The 21,155-nt window shown below is 32.4% G+C and overlaps 1 protein-coding gene across 2 annotated transcripts in view; it reads right to left on the bottom strand.

Annotated features, from left to right (window-relative positions):
* LOC134691511 (phospholipase ABHD3-like) overlaps positions 1-21,155 on the bottom strand; it is a 51,799-nt gene that overhangs the window by 8,945 nt on the left and 21,699 nt on the right. Inside the window, exons 9-10 of one of the 2 annotated variants that reach the window (XM_063552059.1) lie at positions 20,269-20,434; positions 13,722-13,912 (exon numbers count right to left, since the gene is read on the bottom strand). In XM_063552059.1, coding sequence (XP_063408129.1) covers positions 13,731-13,912; positions 20,269-20,434 — 348 coding nt within the window. In that variant the 3' untranslated portion in view covers positions 13,722-13,730. Of the gene's footprint in view, positions 1-13,721; positions 13,913-20,268; positions 20,435-21,155 lie in introns of those variants that run through there. The other variant, XM_063552060.1, reaches the window with a different exon arrangement.

Raw genomic sequence — 21,155 nt, 5'->3', positions numbered from 1 at the left:
ACTGTCCCTTTGGTATCTTTCGTCCCTCTTTTACAGACAAAAACGATGTTATTTGGGGCTTTGTCTGCGGGGACAATAACACATTTATCATGGAGGTCGCATAGGTGTTTAGCAACATTTGGGTCTTTGAAGATTGACGTAGCATGGGAATTGATGGACCCATTCAGTTTTCTTAGATCTGATTTGTATTAACGACCTCACTGTCTTAATCCATTCAGAAAAAGTGTATACGTCTTCCTTCTCGCGCTTAGCCCATTGCCTGGTATAATCCCCGACTGAATCCATCAAAATTTTAAATTTGTATTTCCAATTGATGGATTTAGGCTCATGATATTTCGGACCTTTCGATAACACGTTTCGTAGAGAAGTGTTATTAACAATGTTAAGGTCACCGTTAATAACGTGGCCAGCAGGATTATATGTGAATTGGGAACTAGCACAAGTGCAATTAGGAGATTTAGACTTGAAGTCGTCAATATCGAGATCCTGCAAAACGTGTTGGTAATTGAAAATTTTAGTTGCAATAGGTTTGGTATAGTTATAAGATATTATTGGTACAGAAATAAGGAGGTATTTTCGATTGAACTAATTTGTGATGAAGGATATCGCCTAGGTTGACGCCATCGAGACCTTTGCTGGCAAAGGAAAGATTTAGAAAAGATCTTTTCTCTTTTTCATCTTTTCCAATGCGAACTGGCTTGAAAAGTCTGTGACTTGCAATATCCGAAATTATAGCTTGTAGTTTGTATTGGTTTGAATGAGGATTTGTAACAGTGGATTCCAAACATAAATTGAACAGAGAATGAAGTTTTAAAAGGGGTAATGAATAAAGTTTCTTGCGAATGTGATGAATACCTAACGGTTTTTGTATGCATTGCAGCAAGTCATTAATAGAGACATCATGCAGAGAGGGTGATGTATAATGACGATGACCATGACTACGTCTACGTCGAGGAGTCGAGTTGAAAATATTCATCACATTCACCGAGTTGCACGAAGGACATGATAGAATACCTATACCATACATTTTGTCATTGCAGACATACGGTGTTGCAGTTCCCAATTGTCTAATCAAATGAGACAACTACATACCACAGTCCAAATGATCATGATGATGTTGATTTAAGAAACTAAAAATCACCGTGCACGTTTTCAATGTGAAAGCTGATACAACATAATGTGAAACATTTCAAGCAAGAAAACCAAAAGCCAGATTAAGGACCAAACAGTAAACAAATAAGAAAAAAACAATATGATAGACAGCAACCAATGCCAACCACTGAAATTCTGGCTCCTGGCTTGGAATAGTCACATACATGTGGCCGAGCTCAAGTATAACTACTTGAGCTCTCAATTTTTCCCCTGTCCTGGAACTGTGGTATAATAGTATATACATATTGACTGGATGTGAGGGTAATAGCAAGTTTGTTGTCCCTGAGATACCAACTATTACTCGAGGCAAAAGGACAACATACTTGCTATTACCCGCACAACCTGAAATGAGGTGTTTTATTATACTGAACATATACCAAATTAACTAATTTTCTATAAGTGTATAAATATGATCTGAAAGAAAAGAAAAACAAATGTCACATAACTTGACATGCACAAGATGAACTAAACGTTTGTTTTATAGTTCGGCTTGTATTTGTAAATATTTCATTAATTGCAATCAAGACTAAAAATACCTGTGTTAAATTTTCCGTGCATATGATACCTTTAAGCTTAAGTACACCAAACGCAAATTCACCTTAAGAATACGACTACAGAACCCATAATATGAATAAGGTACTATATTTTAGATCTTTGATTGGCGACGTGATTTTGCGGTTGCAGATATTTAATACCATTATAGTTATCTGATCTGCAGATTTCCTGAAAATACTCTATTCTAAATCGAAACATTTTGAATGAATTTAGATTTGTTTTCCCGGTGATACAGGAATAAATTGAAACGTTTACCTTATCGATGCACCAGGTGTTGCTCCTTTTTGGTATTCTTGCGACTTACTTAGTTATAGTTTTCTTATCTTATTTGTATTGTAGTCATGTCATGAAATGTTGTCATTTTAATTTTATATTTAACATTGCCATAAAAGCGTGAGGTTTGGCATGCCACAAAACTAGGTTCAAGCCACAACATTTTTCTTAAAATGTCCTGTACCAAGTCAGGAAAATGGCCATTGTTATATAATAAGGATGTTCTTATCCCAAGCATAAAAACATAGCCGTAGTTGACACAACATTTTTCAACTTTTGATCTTCAGTGCTGAACAACTTTGTGCTTTTTTCACTTTTTTCACTTTCGATCTTTTATATCTCTTTGTTATCTATTAATCACGTGTTTCTTTGTCTAATACGTTCTCCTATTTATTTGTATTGTAGTCCTGTAATATTATGTTGTCATTTCAATGTTATATTTAACATCTATACTATTAAACGAGAAGACCTCATTTTGTGTGTCGCTTCTCTTCTTTCCACAATAAATAAATCATCATGCTTTTGTATCCTATGTGTACAGTGCATAGTCGCATTTGTCATCCATTCATATCCTTATTATTAACTCAGATTGAGTTATATTGGGAGAAAAACGAGAAAAAAGGCGTCCGCATATTGTTCCGTCATTGGACGAAATTTTAAGTCAGATTGGACTACCGGTTTGCGTTTTTCTGTATACCTTGAACATACATATACTAAGAATAAAGTGTATTTTCTATCTGCTATCATTTTCAAGTTTACTTACCACGGCAGTCACAGAGTTTACTAAATAAAGAGGGTCTGTATAATATAAAATGACCGCCGTGGATCGATATGTTAACTGAGAATCAATAGTGAAAGTAAAAAGCAAATACACTTTATTTATAGTAATGAATGTTTATAATATACAGATAAGCGCATATTCATGTGTAATAAAATTAATACCTAAAAATGGGAGTTTTGGAGAAAAAAAGGAGGAGCCGGGCTAGAAAACAATTGTCCTGTCCCAAAGTACCTATGACTTGATACCTTGTCTGAAATTCTGCAGTCATTAAATCTTTTACAAAAATTCATTGATTACAAAAAAGAATATGTTCTATGATTGCCAATGAGAGAACTGTCCACAAGAGACCAAAATGTAACAGAAATTAACAACTATTGGTCACCGTACGGCCGTCAACAATGAGCACAGCCCAAACTGCATAGTCAGCTTTAAAAGGCCCCCCAATGACAGTGTAAAACAATTCAAACAAGAAAACTAACGGCCTTATTTATGTACTAAAAATAACGAAAAACAAATATGTAACACGTAAAGAAACGACAACCACTGAATTACAGGCACCTGACTTGAATGTTCATAGTATACTAAATGTATGTTCATATTGAAGTTAATAGAAAACAAAAATTGGGAATTTTGAAAATAAATGAGGAGAGATAAAATAAAAACAATTTCCTGTCCATAAGAACCTTTGACTTTTGATACCTTTCCTGAAATTCTCCAGTCATTAAATCTTTTACAAAAATTCATGTTCTGAATGCCCGCGATTTCGCGGGTGTGTTCTAGTTGCCATTAAAAACCAGGTTCAACCCACCAGTTGTTCCTTTAAAAATGTCCTGTACCAAGTCACGAATATGGTCATTGTTATGTTATTGTTCGTTTCTGTGTGTGTTACATTTTAACATTTTAACGTTGCGTCGTTTGTTTTCTCTTATTTTTGAGTGTAAATTCACATTGCGATAAGACGTGTCACGGTACTTGTCTATCCCAAATTCATGTATTTGGTTTTGATGTTATATTTGTTATTCTCGTGGGATTTTGTCTGATGCTTGGTCCGTTTCTGTGTGTGCTACATTTTAGTGTTGTGTCGTTGTTCTCCTCTTATATTTAATGCGTTTCCCTCGGTTTTAGTTTGTTACCCCGATTTTGTTTTTTGGATTTATGAGTTTTGAACATCGGTATACATGGTATACTACTGTTGCTTTTATTTATATTATAGTTCGTTTCTGTGTGTGTTACATTTTAATGTTGTGTTTCTGTTGTGTCGATGTTCTCCTCTTATATTTGATGTGTTTCCCTCAGTTTTTGTTTGTAACCCGGATTTGTTTTGTTTTTTCTCTTAATCGATTTAAGAGTTTCGAACAGCGGTATACTACTGTTGTCTTCATTGACCTTCATTTATAATCGTCTTATGCGATTTGATTGTATTACTCTTGCATTTAGTTCGATTGAAAAAAAAAATAAAGGGTTTTATTCCATAATCGAAAACAAATAATCTATTTATTTCGTTTGTTGGATTTGGCAAAACATGTAGGAATTTTGGTCCACATCCTCTTCGAATTCGTACTTTATTTGGCCTTTTTTTTTAAACTTTTTTGGATTCGAGGGTCACTGGTGAGTCTTTTGTAGACGAAACGCGCGTCTGGTGTATATAATGTTTTAGACCTGGTATCTATGATGAGTTTATTTAAATGATACTAATTAAAGAAGTAGATCATCCATTGTTATACCTTTACTTGGATGATGAACAAAAACCACAATTCAAACATCTTTCCTAATTTTCAAATTGCAATCCCCTGATTTTGTAACTTGATGCATTTTTTTCATCCCAGCTTAACATGCTTAAGACACTTTTTATTTACAGTAATATTAATTCTTTTGACACACCAGTGAGGTAAGTACAAGTATAAATAAGAAGCTGTAGTAGGAGCTCCAATTAGACAACTCTCCATCCATGTCTCAATGTATAAAATACGAACAATTATTGGTCAAAAGTATGGCCTTCAGCACTAATATAAGTGTCCACTCATTCTACATCCGAGACAATTTTAATATTTACAAATACCGCACTCATTTCACTCTTATATTTCTTAAGATTGAATCCTTGAAATTTTTTTTTCTTTTTGAGATTGATCATTGTTTTTGATTTTTCGGGCAGTGTTTTCACTAGTGATTTACTTACAGAAAAAATGACTGACGATTGATGAGATTGGAGAGTATTATCTAGTACGACTTTCCTAGTTAACAAGCCATTTTTATTCTTCACAACAAGTGAAAGTTCTCTTTTGATTTTAATTTCTTGCGGCCTCCATTTTGTTTCGAGTTCTTGCAAAAGATCACTAGCATAGCGTGATATTGTATCTTTCATTTCTTTTTCGGTTTCAATTATTTTATCCTTGGTATCTTGGAATTTTTATTTCCATCTGAGAGAAGTTGTTCTAGATTCAATTCTTCATACTCATACCATTGAATATCGTGGTCTATTCTTTTCTTAAGATCATCTATCGCCGAAATAATGGCATTAAAAACAGCATCAAGTTGTTTGTATTCATGTTTTTGATGTGACTCAATTGAACAATCTGCACAAAAAGGATGATCCCATAATCGTCAAAACTCGGCCGATTCCGTACCTCATCTAAGATAGAAGCAGAGTATCGGATTCATTCGAGAATTGCCGATTGATGCATACAATGGTACCTCATCTAAGACAGACGGAGAGAAGCGGAGTCACCCGAAGATTGCCGATTATCTCTCTCTCTCTCAATCGTCACAACTCGGCCGATTCCGTACCTCATCTAAGCCAGACGGAGAGAAGCGGAGTCACCCGAGGATTGCCGATTGATGAGTGCAGTTATTACAGTAATACCATCATTTTCTTTCACTGTGGATTGTACATGGCATATTCTGTAGATCTGCCTTTAACATTGTAGATTTTGTCTCCTCAGTTCCACAATCATTTAAGTTTATTATTGTATGATCTTTAGAAGCTTTACTTTTGTTATGAATCCTTGAATTACAAAGTTGACATAAAAATTAATCACAGTTTATACATTTCCACTTAAGGTGGTATGGGTGTCTTTCGCCATCTTGGATTGTAAAAAACAGAGAATCTAAGGTCCATATTTTCTATCAAGTTAGCAAAATTTGATGCAGTAATGCAGATTTTTAATGTGAATTTTCATTTCAAAGAACCAATTTATAAGAAAATAACTTATAAATATTAATATTTTTACAAGTGTAGATTATTATTGGTTGTTTTTTTAATATTTCCAAATTGTCAATTTAAGGGGAGGTAACTCTAAAACACTGCATTTTCTGAAGGACTCTACATGAAATTTTCCTATTTTGTCTTTTAGCCGGAAAAAATGTACGGTGACCCTATCTTTTCTTTTGATATTCTCAAAGCATTGTCTGAAAGCAATCTTTTCCTTATTTATTTTACAATTCTATCATTTTGTTTAATTTCTATTCACAAAATGTTGTTTTTTCCTGTATAATCCATACAAAATTTGTCATTTTGTCACAACCTGTAGCTTGAGAAAATGCACGGTGACCTATCATTTTTATAATGTTTTTGAACATGTATCAATAGATACTACATTTTGACAAATTATGAACAAATTCTATCATTTTTATTTTAGACTCCCATACCACCTTAATGTTAGATTCTTCACAAAACTGACACAAAGCTGGAATCTGGGCTTCATCACTGGAATGAGGAACAGCCATTTCCTTTGAAATATTCAGATAAAATCTACAATGCCTTTCAAATATTTTCGTCAACAATACTTCCGGATTTTTTACAATGTTTGAACAGATCCACATCAGTGATCAGATAATATCTTCATATGTTCCAAAGTACAATAGTGTATAGTGTATTTAAAGTGTGTTGTCGATGTAGATAAGAAAGCAAATCAAAACATAAATAAACTAACATTTTTTATTAAAAATTTGATGTGCCTGTCCCAAGTCAGAAGCCTGTAATTCAGTGGTTGTCGTTTGTTTATGTGTTACATCTTTGTTTTTTCGTTCATTTTTTTTACTTAAATAAGGCCGTTAGTTTTCTCGTTTGAATTGTTTTACATTGTCTTATTGGGGCTATTTATACCTGACTATGCGGTATGGACTTTGCTCATTGTTGAAGGCCGTACGGTGACCTACAGTTGTTAATGTCTGTGTCATTTTGGTCTTTTGTGGATAGTTGTCTCATTGGCAATCATACCACATCGTCTTTTTTATAACATTTTTAAACTGAAAGAGAAAATTGGTGACATTTTGAAACTGAAAGTAAATGAAAGAACAATCTGAATTATTTTCTGATTCATTTAAATTAACAATAAAGTAATGAAGTACATGCGCAGTAATTTGATATTCAAAGATTGTATGATGTGTCTCGCTTTTTTGTGAATATGCAAATGTTGAAACTATATTGGCAATACCTAACAAGTTATGCTAATATTCAAAGTCAATGAACCATGACTAAAGTGCATGACTAAACCATCTCCATGCACATGAGATGTGCCAATGCTTATAAAACTGTATACCTAATTTCATTGACTTATCATAAGTTGTTCCCTCTTAAAATCTAAGCAAAAACATTAACATATAAACAGTGTAAAAATTTCAAAGTCAATGAACCATGAAGATAGGCGGCTCTATAAAATCTCCATTGAAGGAACGGGACCAAATATTCTTCATTGGAATGAGATGTGCTTATACAACTGAATATCATTTAACATTAGCCTACAACTAATAGTTCCCCTTGTCCTGACCTCATCACACAAACTAACATGTAAAATTGAGAATGGAAATGGGGAATGTGTCAAAGAGACAACAACCCGACCAAAATAAAAAAACACAACAGCAGAAGGTCACCAACAGGTCTTCAATGTAGCGAGAAATTCCCGCACCCGGAGGCGTCCTTCAGCTGGCCCCTAAACAAATATATACTAGTTCAGTGATAATGAAAGCCATACTAATATCCAAATTGTACACAAGAAACTAAAATTTAAATAATACAAGACTAACAAAGGCCAGAGGCTCCTGACTTGGGACAGGCGCAAAAATGCGGCGGGGTTAAACATGTTTGTGAGATCTCAACCCTCCCCCTATACCTCTAACCAGTGTAGAAAAGTAAAAGCATAACAATATGCACATTAAAATTCAGTTCAAGAGAAGTCCGAGTCTGATGTCAGAAGATGTAACCAAAGAAAATAAACAAAATGACAATAATACATAAATAACAACAGACTACTAGCAGTTAACTGACATGCCAGCTCCAGACTTCAATTAAACTGACTGAAAGATTATGATTTCATCATATGAACATCAGGCACAATCCTTCCCGTAAGGGGTTTAGTATCATACCATCATAACATATATGAGAAGAACATAACCCGTGTCATGCCAACAACTGTTTTTAGAATAAATGTGTTTAGTTCCGACGCAAAGACCTTATCAGTGACTCAATATCAACGCCAAAATATGCAATCTTTAATGACTTGACAACAGTATCGTAATTATATCCCTTCTTAATAAGTCTATTCAAAGTTTTTGTAAGTTTATGAGGTGAATACTGACACCTTTGTGCTTTATAAAGAATATTTCCATAAAAAATTGGATGTGAAATACCTGAACGTATAAAAAGTCTGCATGTTGAGCTATATTTACGAATGATGTCTTTATACCGATGATAAAATTTAGTAAATGTTTTGACTAGTTTGTGATATCGAAAACCCTGGTGTAATAATTTTTCAGTAATACATAAATTTCTCTCGTTAAAATCTGAAACATTGTTACATACACGAGCGAATCGTACAAGTTGAGATATATAAACACCGTAAGATGGTGACAAGGGAACGTCACCATCTAAAAACGGATAATTAACGATAGGAAATGAAAAATCATCCCTTTTATCATAAATTTTAGTATTCAGCTTTCCGTTAGTGATATAGATATCAAGATCGAGGAAAGGGCAGTGGTCATTGTTAGTATTAGCTTTATTTAAAGTGAGTTCACCAGGATAAATTTCATTAATATACATACTGAAGTCGTCATTATTGAGAGCCAAAATATCATCCAAATATCTAAAAGTATTATTAAATTTGTTTATCAGATGTTGTTTTGATGGGTCTTTGCTTATTTTTGTCATAAATTGTAACTCGTAACAATACAAACAGAGGTCCGCAATAAGTGGTGCACAGTTAGTCCCCATTGGAATTCCGATAATCTGACGATATACGGAATCCCCAAAGCGAACATAAATGTTATCTAGTAAAAATTCAAGGGCATATATAGTATCAAAGCATGTCCAATTAACATAGTTTTTTTGTTTATTGCTACTAAAAAATGACCTAAAAGAGTTTGAACATATATATTCACATTCTGATTTTTTGAATGCCCATTTAATTAGGTGTGTGAATTTTTTCTTAATGAGAATGTGAGGCAATGTGGTATACAGGGTAGAAAAATCAAAACTTTGAACAGATTCAAAATCACCAATATAAGCATGCAATTTATCAAGTACTTCCAACGAGTTCTTGACACTCCAAAAGTAATTTATTCCACTATTTTCGAAGGCCTTATTTGAACAATTTATTATAAGGTTTTTAATTGTACCAAGTGTGCTGGTAAGAATAATAGACAATTTAGTAGTTGAACAATGACTTGAAGACGAAATAAATCTATATTTGTAAGGGGTTTTGTGTAGCTTCGGAAGCCAATACATAGTTGGAACTTTCATTGTATTTGGCTCTGCTTGTAAAGCGGAGGCTAAAAGTTTATGTTTGTTACAGATTTCGTTTTCTGAAAATGGAGTCAGTTGGAATGTGTTAACTAAGCAAAATGTTAAGTCAATAGACAATGACTAAGGAGGCGTGGCCAAACAATATCCATGGAAATGAGATATGCCAATGCTTATAAAACTGCATACCAAATAACATTGACCTATCACTTATGACTCCCCATAAACTGACCCAATCACTAACTAATACATGTAAAATAAGTCAATAGTCCATAACTGAGAGGGCAGCTCCAAATATTCCCCGTGGAAATGAGATGTGCCAATTCTAATACAACTGTATACCTAATATCATTTCAACCTACAAATTGTGGTTCACCACAAACTAGACCTGATCACAAACTAATACATTGTCCATTCGTTTTTGATGCGTTTTGTTATTTGATTTTGCCATGCGATTATGGACTTTCCAAATTGATTTTCCTCCAAGTTCAGTATTTTTGTGATTTTACTTTTTGTTGACGCCGCCGAAGTCGCTGCCTACTCCGACGCCTGGAGCAGCATATACCCATGTCTTGCTTTTTGACTACGTCAAGCGAGATAAAAACGATATATGCGTCTAGATATGGTTTGACTGTTTTGTTGAATGTGAATTCGCATTGTTAGACGTGTCACGGTATTTTGCTATCATAAATGCATGTATTTAGTTTTATTGTTATATATTTGTTATTCTCATCGGATATTGTCGAATGTCTTTATATATCGTTTGTAGTTGCAAAATCGTATTTTTTTCTGTTTTTTTCGTGTGTTAGGGTAAAGATAATTAATCACCCACTGCATTTATAAGATTTTAGTTTGGGTCAACTAAACTTACACGATTGTACATGTATTTGGTTTAAAAGTTTTCATTAAGAAATAACGAAATAGCTAGATAATACTATTAATATTCTAACTACTACCAGACTTTTATATTAATAAGTATTGTTATTTTCATTGTTATTAATATCATATTACAAACCCAATCTTGAACTCTATCCTATTTTTTGGAAATTTTTAGAAATTGAAATGTGACGTCACTCTTGTGGGTCGATCTCTCCCGCTAACATATAATAGGTTGTTTGACGGTGTGTTTTTAATGTGCTAATTTAGGTTGTTTTTCCTATTAGTTTTTATTCTGTAGTCAGTCACCACTTCGGTGTTCACATTTATATCTATTATACTGTCATTTTTATAAATTTACTGTTTGCAAAAGTATGAATTATTCTGAATACTAAGGATTTTCTTATCCCAGGCAAAAAACCTTTGCCATGCACATTTGGCACAACTTTTTGGAACTTTTAGTCCTTAAAGCTCTTTTACTCTGTACTTGTTTTGGCATTCAAACATTTTTTATTTGATAATCACTGATGAGTCTTATATATTAAATTAAAATCCTGGTAACTTTTGTGTGTTTTGTCCTGCATGTTCTTCCATTTATTTTTAATGTAGTCCTGTCGTATAATTTTTGCTAGCCACAAGCCAGGTTCAACCAACCATTTTTTCTTAAAATGTCCTGTACCAAGTCAGGAAAATGGACTTTTTAATTCAGTGCATCACTTCTTTCTTATTCATACAATTTGATTAAGAACTCAAAAGAAAAGATACTAGCAATATTTATTTAGAAATTGTGAAAAGATATAAAATCTATAAACTAAAAAATCAATAAATAATATATAATAATTAAACAAATTAAACTACTGACTATATACTCATATATTGAAATCAAAAATGATAAATAATTAAATAAATTAAATAACTATTATTTCTTAATGTTTGGCATTTATAAGACTGGCCTATCTCAGCATTGCAATCCAGTTTTTTGTAATATTTTCAAAAGCATGAAAATTGAAAAGGTTAACTATGTCCTTAGCATCTTTGGCAGATGACCAAATATTATAAATTATTTTTTATATTCTGGCATTTACATAATAAAAGACACATTTTGTACTCATTTAGTTTTCTATTAATCAACATAATACAAATACATGTATTATAAAAATAATTTGTAAATATCTTTTGACAGGAAAAAAAATGAAAAAGTTATTTCCTCAGTTTTGTATTTATCTATGATTAGTCTTCTTAATTGATACCTGATATTTCCTCATTGATTAACTACTACTCATATCACTTAAATAAATAAGGACCTAAAAAGCATCATTAAATTGATCAAACATTCAAAATTAATATATTTGTTGTTCAAAATGTTTCTTAAACAAGGGAGAATGATTGTGTACTGGACATATAAATATTTAATTTAAATATATGCAATCTAATAAAAATCTTAAAACAACAACCATAATACATATGACAAAAAGTAACAACTGTGTATATAAAATTGCATATTAAACATTCAATTCAATAAGTTCACATTTTCTATAACAGTGAACGTTGATGAACACATAATTTGAAGCACAGAGACTAGTCATGGTAAGAAATTACATAATAAATTGTGAAACATATGGTTTTAAATTGATGGAAACATATTCATACACACATTCAAAACACAAACACAAGATATTACTGTGGATTAATTAATTTTCACGGGTGCCATTTTTTGTGGATTCAGGGAAACATTTTTGTAGGTACAAGGTTTTGCTGAAGTGCATAAAAAAAACTAATTTGAAAAATGCTTCATTCTTTGAACATTTAAATCCGCGCCATAATAGAATGTATTTATGTAATCAAGCCTTTTCACGTTCCTGGTCTGAACAAAGTTATTTCAACAGAGGATAAATACAGAAAACTACCAGTATACAGTGGTACCTATTGTTCTTTGCAAGATTTCTAGTGATCTTTTTCCTAAAATTCTAGTCAAATCCTGTGATATAAATAAGGTATAACAAGCTTGAAAGATAACAATTTGACATAGATTTATATATTCTATGGTAAGTAAACAGTGTGACATTAAATATCCAGTAAAACCACAAAAATACTGAACTTGGAGGAAAATTCAAAATGAAAAGTCCCTAATCAAATGGCGAAATCAAAAGCTCAAACTCAGCAAACGAATGGATAACAACTGTCATACTCCTGACTTGGTGCAGGCATTTACTTATGTGAAAATATTGTGGATTAAACATGTTAAAGGCAACTTTTTCAATGAAAGGTTTATAAAACTTAACACATGTTTTTGCTTTTTAGGTTGAATCTTCAAAATTCAAATTTCAAAGTTGGTCTAGTTCTGAATCCTTTGTTGACATATCATTGAAAGAAATGAATAAATCACACATGAAATGGAGAAAGACATTAAGCAATTAGAAAGACTAGAGGTATTTGTTCATATCAATATCTAAAGCATTGCAATATGATATTTTGTGTTTAAATTTTCATTAAAAGAATAATCAACATGTGCAAAAGTAATTGAGTCTTCCACAAGTTGCGTTCATACTTTACTACACATATTCATACACTTTTTTGGCTTCAAAAAATCATTTGAAACATTTATTTTGCCTGGATTTATTTCAACATTTAATAGATAAAACAACCATGATTTATAATACAGCTGACCTCAAGTTATTCATCTGACTAGTCCAAAATCAACCGATATTTTTTTTAAATGTCTGGTAATGTTTAACTTCCTTTGATAACTATTAACTAATAGCACTTCCAAAAATTTGAACAAAATTACAGTCCAAAATTGAAAATAATGCAAAACTTTGTCTTCTTTTCATGAAATAAATTAAGAACTATTCATGTACATCCAGACAAAAAAAAAACTCCCCTAGGTCTCTGTTGTACAGAGTTTAAGACAAGTTTCATTGTACAGGGTAGGAACAAAAAATAGGTTTTAGTTATTAATTTTCAAATGTGTTTAAAATAATGACTAGTAACAGTTTTATGATTTTGTTTGTCATAGATAACAACAAAACTAGGTTTGAAAAACCGCAAGATGAAATGTTTTTCACAAGCAGGTTTCTGAAATAATGCCTCCAGTGCCATGTATATTTCTTATGAGTCAAATGTTCAAGTTTTATGGTTAGTTCCTGATTCAGGTGAGTCTAGGTCAAGTAGTTGTCATAGAACCAATGCTGTTCTTGTCAGAAAGTGACATATATTTAACTTATATTCTATTGATACTCCTTCATTAGGAAAATTATATCCAGATTATTCTGTACACATAGCCAGACATTGGTGATCCATGGTAACATGTTAACTCATTTACACATAAATTTCAATCCAGAATTCCACTGAGACATTTTACTCTTGTTTCAGATGTGTTGGACCATGAGTAACCACAGCTTTAACATATTGTGAGAAAAGTTTATCCATAAACGTACTGTTCCTTGGTATAAAACCTTCCATAAATCCAATATGGCCACCATGTGATGTAACAACTATAGCAATGTTTTCATTCTCTTCTGCTTCTTTCACTGGAATTGCTGAAAGAAGAAAAAAGAAAATATATCAATATGTATTAAAGACCCATTGGTTGCCTTTGGCTGTTATCTGCTCTATGGTCGGGTGGTTGTCGCTTTGACATATTCACCATTTCCTTTCTCAATTTTATTATAGGCTTAACTCATTGTTGAAGGTCACAGGGTGACCTATAGCTGCTAATTTCTTTGTCATTTGGCCTGTTGTAGAACATTGTCTCATTGATATTCAAACCACATCTTCTTTTTTTATATTTAATATCTGATGAAATTTTTGCCGTCTTATATTTACTAAGGTTAATGCAACAGATTTAGATAACTCTTCATAGATACCACGATTGAAATTTTAATTTGTGCATATGGGCGTTTTGTCTACAAAAGATTCATCAGTGACTCTTGAAGTTGAAAAAGGTAAAACAAGGACAAATTAAAAGAACATTGAGGACCAAAACTTTCTGAAGGTTTTGCCAAATAAAGCTAAGATTATCTATTAACTGAGGTAGACAATTGCACCTCTTCAGAACTAAATATACCAACAGTACAATATTCCTATTGTCATGTCATTACAATACTGTGCTGGTGATGCTCTTAGGCAATAACACCCAACTCAAACATGTATTGACAGTATTTGTATAATTGTCATGTCATCATAATTATAGCTAAAAAACTATATTTAAACATTTAATCTTTTTGTGGTGTTATAAAATTACTTTTTGGCTTCACAAAAGACTGTAATAATAATATAAAATTGAGAATGGAAATGGGGAATGCATCAAAGAGACAACAACCCGACCATAGAAAAAAACAACAGCAAAAGGTCACCAACTATAAATGTATTTGGCCGAAAACATAAATCTTTACATACATGTTTTTACAATAATATAAATAAAAAACAATTACCGATACATATACAAATACTAATACTTATTCAGTTAAACTAGAAAAATACACATAGTGGCTATTTTATAATAATAAATTTTTGATCCGATTACTCTAACAAATTCTAATGTAATGACTAGGAAAATTACATCCCAGCTCCTTTGTTCTAACAGGGGTGATCTGAGCCGGATCACCCCTACCAGATCACTCCAGTTTGAGTTTCTTTGTTATGCATGCTTTCCTTTGTTCTGTAACATTTTGCCGGGAATGTCAAATCCACTATAAAACTTATAATTAATTATACGGAAAAGACTATATATCAAAATTCACGTAGAAAAAATCCAGTGTAAATGCTGGAATTCCAACTCGAGACCTTTAGCATATGAAGCCACGACGAATACCACTACACCAGGACGACTGGATACGAATTATCAGTAAATTAACATACTTAAAGGAAGCAAGATCTTTTTATAACTGGGGTGAGTTGGCAGACCTTTATTCAGTGGGGTTTAAACCCTTTTCGTTGATAAATGAGTTGTCAGACTGATTGTTCAATTTGATTTAAACTTTTTCAAAAGTGGGGCAAGTCGGGAAACAAGAGTGGGGTGATTTTTTTATAAAGTGGCGATATAGTGTGGGCCGATTGGCCAGTGGGGCGAGTTGACATTGTTTGATATCTACTCATTGTGTTTGGGGTTCATAAAGGGTATACTTCATATACTATTATATAAAGTTTAATATAATGGTTGTGTGGCGTTCTAAACTAGATTTTATGAATTGTAAATGGTTTTTCGTCAAATCTAAAACAGCTGGGATGTAAAATAGTTATCCCATTCGGACTTGGTGTGTCAGTGTTAGATCACCCTCTAGCCTCCGGCCATCGGGGAGATCTTACACTGACACACCGCGTCCTTATGGGATAACTATTAAGGAATTCACTTTAAAACTAAAGGTTGAGTGAACACAAATCAAAATCAGTTAAGCGAGAATATCAAATGATCGGCCAAAGGGGAGTAACTAGAACATATTTTGCACCATAATTACTACTTTTTTAAGAAAAAACAAACCTAAAATTTCATTTTCAAATGTAAATGAATTATCATAGGTATTATTGACCCCTGAATAACTTCTCACATTTTAAATCACAATGTACGAAATTTAGACCATATACAAATGTATTCATGATAACTTATGATGAAAATAGAGTAAAGTTTATCAATTAGACTTTGCACTCATATTAACAGATAAAGCTGTCCATTTATACTTTTCATATGCTTATGAATTTGTTAATGTGGTGGCCAAATTTTAACTGACTAAATTGTAAAAATGGCCCCTCACTGAATTATAAAAATGGCATTTTCACAGTCTATTGAAAAAGCCCAGAATCCTGCTTTGTGTCAGTTCTGTGAAGAATCTAATATAAAGTGGAGATGTTTAAACTGTGATTTATTTTTGTGTCAATTGTGTAATTCAAGGATTCATAGTAAAATCAAATTATCTGACAAACATGAAGTTCTAAATTTAAATGAGTGTGGAACACAAGAGACTGCTGCAACAATCCGTAAGGTGGATCTTCATAATATGCCTTGTACAATCCACAGTGAACAAAAATGTTTTGTTTACTGCAATTCTAATGAGTGCAAGCATCCTATATGTACTGAGTGTTTAACTGAGTCCCATCAAAAACATGAATTCAAAAAACTTAAAGAAGTTTATGATTCTATTGTTTCTGAGTTCAGTACTCTGAAGGAAAAAATAGAAACCGAAATTGAATGGCATGAAAATGAAAAAGTGAAATTTGTACAGATCCTTTCAGATGGAGACAAGAATTTTCAAGAGACAAAGGATAAAATAATTCAAACTGAAAAGGAAATGACAGAAACGATATCAAGATATGCCAGGGATCTACTACTAAAACTTGAAACAAAATGGAGGCCACTTGAGAATAAAATCAAAACAGAACTTTCAACTATCACAATGAATCAAGATGACCTAGTACTGAGGAAAGGTATGCTGGACAACACACTACTCTCTAACCAATCATCTGACATTTTTTCCACAAATAAAACGATGGACTTCAAACTGCCAAATAAAGCAGAAACAGAAATTGATCTCAAGAAGACTAAGTTCATTCCAGGAATTAATTTGAAGAAGTTTGAGAGTCAAATAAATACAGAATTCGGAAATCTGTACACAATTCCAGATTTAGAAGTCGTGAAAAACTATCAATCTGATTTATACCCCGTTACAAGTATACAACATAGTGATAATAATACAGCTTTTATAGCTTGTTTTAAGAAGCTTGAAGCAGTGAAATTTGAGAATGACAATATCAAAGTACAGAAAGAAGTTGAAATCAAGGTTTATGATATGGCAATACAAAACAATGGAGACCTAATAATTTCATCTGGACAAGATTTGAAACTTTATAATGATGATGAAGTAAACATTTTCAAATCATTTTCTCCATTAAACACAGCAAGTGTTCATGTTGACAAAGGTAACCAGATATTAGTAGGACTGGTTGGACCAGACCCTTTTGACAATCCTTCAACAGATGGGGCCTCAAAAGATGCAAAAGTTGTGGTTATGAATCAGAAAGGTGACATACAACACACTTATGAGTATGACAAAGACAACCAGAGACTTTTTACTTGCCCATGGAGAATCAAAACTCATAATGACCAAATATTTGTTGTTGATCTTATAAACAGAAAATTTAATGGAAAGATTTTAGCTCTAGACTATGGTGGTAAACTCCAATGGACATATAAGCACTGTGGTAGTGTAAAAACGGATGAAACTGATTTTTCCCCACGTGATATAGCAGTGTCCTCTAATGACATGATTGTTGTGTCTGATTTCAGTAATCATGCATTACATATTTTAAGTCCTACTGGGGAGATTATTCTATATATGGATATAAAACCAATGGGAATTGTACTGCCTTTTAGTCTGGATTTTGACAAAGATGGAGTTTTGTGGATTGGGTGCAAAGCAACAGAAATAACTAAAAACTCAGTGTTTGCTTTAAAATTTATTTGACATTTGAACATCAGGCACTAATACATTTCAAATGAAAGTTTAATTTTCTTTTAGTAGAATTTCACAAAATATTTTTGCTTGAGAGAAATAAAACTTACAAAGAGTCGGAGAAAAACCTTGTATTGCTGATCCTGTTTCGCATAGTATTTTCAGTTTATCAGCAATTATGTTTAAAACTAGAAGGCAAACACATTAAAAAGATTTTAAAATTTTTCCTTTCAGTGCAAAAATTCCTACAAGTAGTAAAAAGTTATCAAAGGTACCAGGATTATAAGTAAACATGTATTTTAGATGAACTTCAGTTTATATTTATAAGCTTTTCTTTGTTTAAGATGGTTCCTAACACTATAGAGAGATAAAGTCAGCTAAATGTTTTAATTATTTTGTGTTGTAAAGGGAATAATAAGCTTCTCAAAGATCAAAATTTGTGTTTGTCAAATCTCTATATAACCAGACAAAAAGGTTGGTTCAAAGTTTTTGAAATTTTTATATTTTTGTAAAAGGGTCAAAGTTAATACTTTGTCAAAATTTTATCAAAATTAAACAAGCCAAATTAATTTTAGTGAAAGTATTAGGTACCACCTTAATTTCCTGAATGCCTAATTCGGTGCATGGTTATGATAAAAACCCCAATAAAACATTTTAATTTCACTTTGTTTTGTTGCGTTGTCTTTAAAATAAAGAGAGGTGGTATGATTGCAAGTGAAACAACTACATACCAGAATCTAAATGATGTGGATTAAAGCAACTATAAATAATTTTCTACGATCTGCAAAACCCTGACAGGACAAAATTTGAAACATGTCAAACAAGAAAACCAGATTAATGACAAAACATTATTTTTTTTTTATGACAGACAGCAACAAACGCCAACCACTGAAATACCAGGAACAGACACATTCAGAACTAACTGTAACAAGAATGAGCACATTGTTTGCTTATACTTCAAAGTGTAAAGTAACAGGAAGGTGGTTGACAGATCAGTAAATGCTCAAACATTACTTGTCAATGATAGGCTGCTGTTGAAATATGCAGCCATTATGTACAAAAGTACTTTGAAAAAAGTGTGACAAGACTAGGTTTATTCAACATATTGAAAAATTCAAAGCATTGAAGTAGAAGAGAGGCGAAGTACCAAAGGGACATTCAAACTCTTAAGTCAAAATAAACTGATAATGCCATGCCTAAAACATTAAAGAACAAGAATGTTTTCATAGTACACAGGTGCCCTATCCACACTATCATTTCATATGCTTATTTGACAGTGAAAATGGGGTAAAAACTCTAATTCGGCATAAAAATTGGAAAGATCATATCATCGGAAACATTTGTATTAAGTTTTAATTAAATTGGACATCAACTTCATCAAAAAACTAGCTTGACCAAAAACTTTAACCTGAAGCAGGACAGATGGACAAACAAACAAACAAACAGACAAACGGATGCACAGACCAGAAACATAATGCCCATAAATGGGGCATAAAAACGGACAAACAAAAGTACATAAAACTCAAGGTAGTAATTAATATAACAAATATACAGAACTTCGAGGAAAATGTCACAAAGATATTTCATCACTGTTCAGCTGCTGACAAACATTAAAATCTTTCTGTTTCTTGTATTTGAGAAAGATGAGAAGGAAATATTTTTTGGACCAATAGAAAAAAAGATAGATGAAGTGAACACAAAAAAAAAAAACACTAGTAAAATCAGTAGGATTTTGCATAGCTCATCAGATTGGCAAAGAGCATACAGAACAATCAACAAAAAGACTAAAACACATTCAAAATACTAAAGATTTCCCACCCCAGAAATAGATTACCATAGCTGTATTTAACAAAACCTTTTAGAAGTTTGGTTCTCAAATTCTCTTAAACTTTTTCGGGTCTTTATACAACTTCTTTGTTGATGCAAATAGCCTCTAGTGTACAAACTTTACAATTTCATCTTAGATGATAAGTTTATCTAGGTGTGATCACTTAACTGATAGACAGAGTACAATCTTAAGAATCTTTCATTTTGCCAGTAGAGGGATTAATTATAAATAGAAACCTAACCAAAAGAAGAAGGGATGCTTCTAACAATGCATTTCGTCTCACACTTACCATGATAGAGGAAACCGTTTCATATTATATCAATTTTTTACAGTGATAAGGGTAGAAAGGATATGTATCTATGATGAGTTTATCAAGTGCATCTATAGCTTACTTTTTTCAGTGTAAGCCAAGGCCCCGTTGTTGAAGGTAGTAACTACTTTGACCTTTGTTTATTTTTCACACAATGTGACTTGGATGGAGATTTGTCTCATTGGCGCTCATACAACATCCACTTATTCATATTTTATTAGCCACTTACCATGATGAAGAGAGAAGGGATCATCAGCTGAATTTAAGACTAACACTGGTACTTTAAGAGCATGTATTTTATCTCACACTTACCATGATGGGGAGAGAAGGGATCATCAGCTGCATTTAACACTAACACTGGTACTTTAAGAGCATGTATTTTATCATGTAAGCATGCTTCTTTATAGTAGTCCTGCCATGTATCATAACCAAAAATCTTAGATGTAAATCTTTCGTCAAACTCACGAATGGTGGAGGACTGAAATCAACAAAATAAATATCATAACAAAGATCTTTGATGTAAATCTTTCGTCAAACTCACGAATTGTTGAAGACTGAAAACAAGAAAATAATATCATTCATCAAGATCTTAGCTGTTTCACTTGCATCAACCTTATGGATGTCAAAGCATGTTAAATTAGGGTGAACTGTTAGCTACTGCTCACTAATGATATTTCTGCTGAGAAATATAGAAGGAAAATGTCATAATGTGGATTTATTAATATTAGCTATAGTTGGATACCAACTTTCATGGATTTAGTGGGTACAGGGGAACCACATATATAAAAGTTGAAAGAAATTCCAACTTTCTTTCTTAAGGAATACATGCAGACTTGGTCAACACCAGGATATTAAATATCCATGAATATGCAAGTTTTCTGCAAACCATGAAAATAAATGAATCCCCAGTAAATGTTTTTATGAATAAACATATATAAGTAGTGAGTAAACTGGAAGTTAAGGACTGATGATGGCTGTTCCAGAAAATACTTTGTTCCAGCAAGGGTAGGCATTTATTTTTAAATTTTAAGTGGGTGGTTGTATTTTAATACCAAAATGCAAAGGGAGTGTTGTTCTATTTTATTTTTATTTTTCTATGGGTGGTGAGAATTTAAATAAATTTGTAAGGGTTCTGCGGAACCCAGTGTCTCGCCTACTTTTGCTGAAAATCACAGGCTCAACAAAAAAGAGGAAAAAAA

Source organism: Mytilus trossulus, chromosome 11 (genome assembly GCF_036588685.1).
Source record: "Mytilus trossulus isolate FHL-02 chromosome 11, PNRI_Mtr1.1.1.hap1, whole genome shotgun sequence".
In the NCBI taxonomy this organism is placed as follows: Eukaryota; Metazoa; Mollusca; class Bivalvia; order Mytilida; family Mytilidae; genus Mytilus; species Mytilus trossulus.
This window is presented reverse-complemented; position numbering and strand designations above follow the sequence as displayed.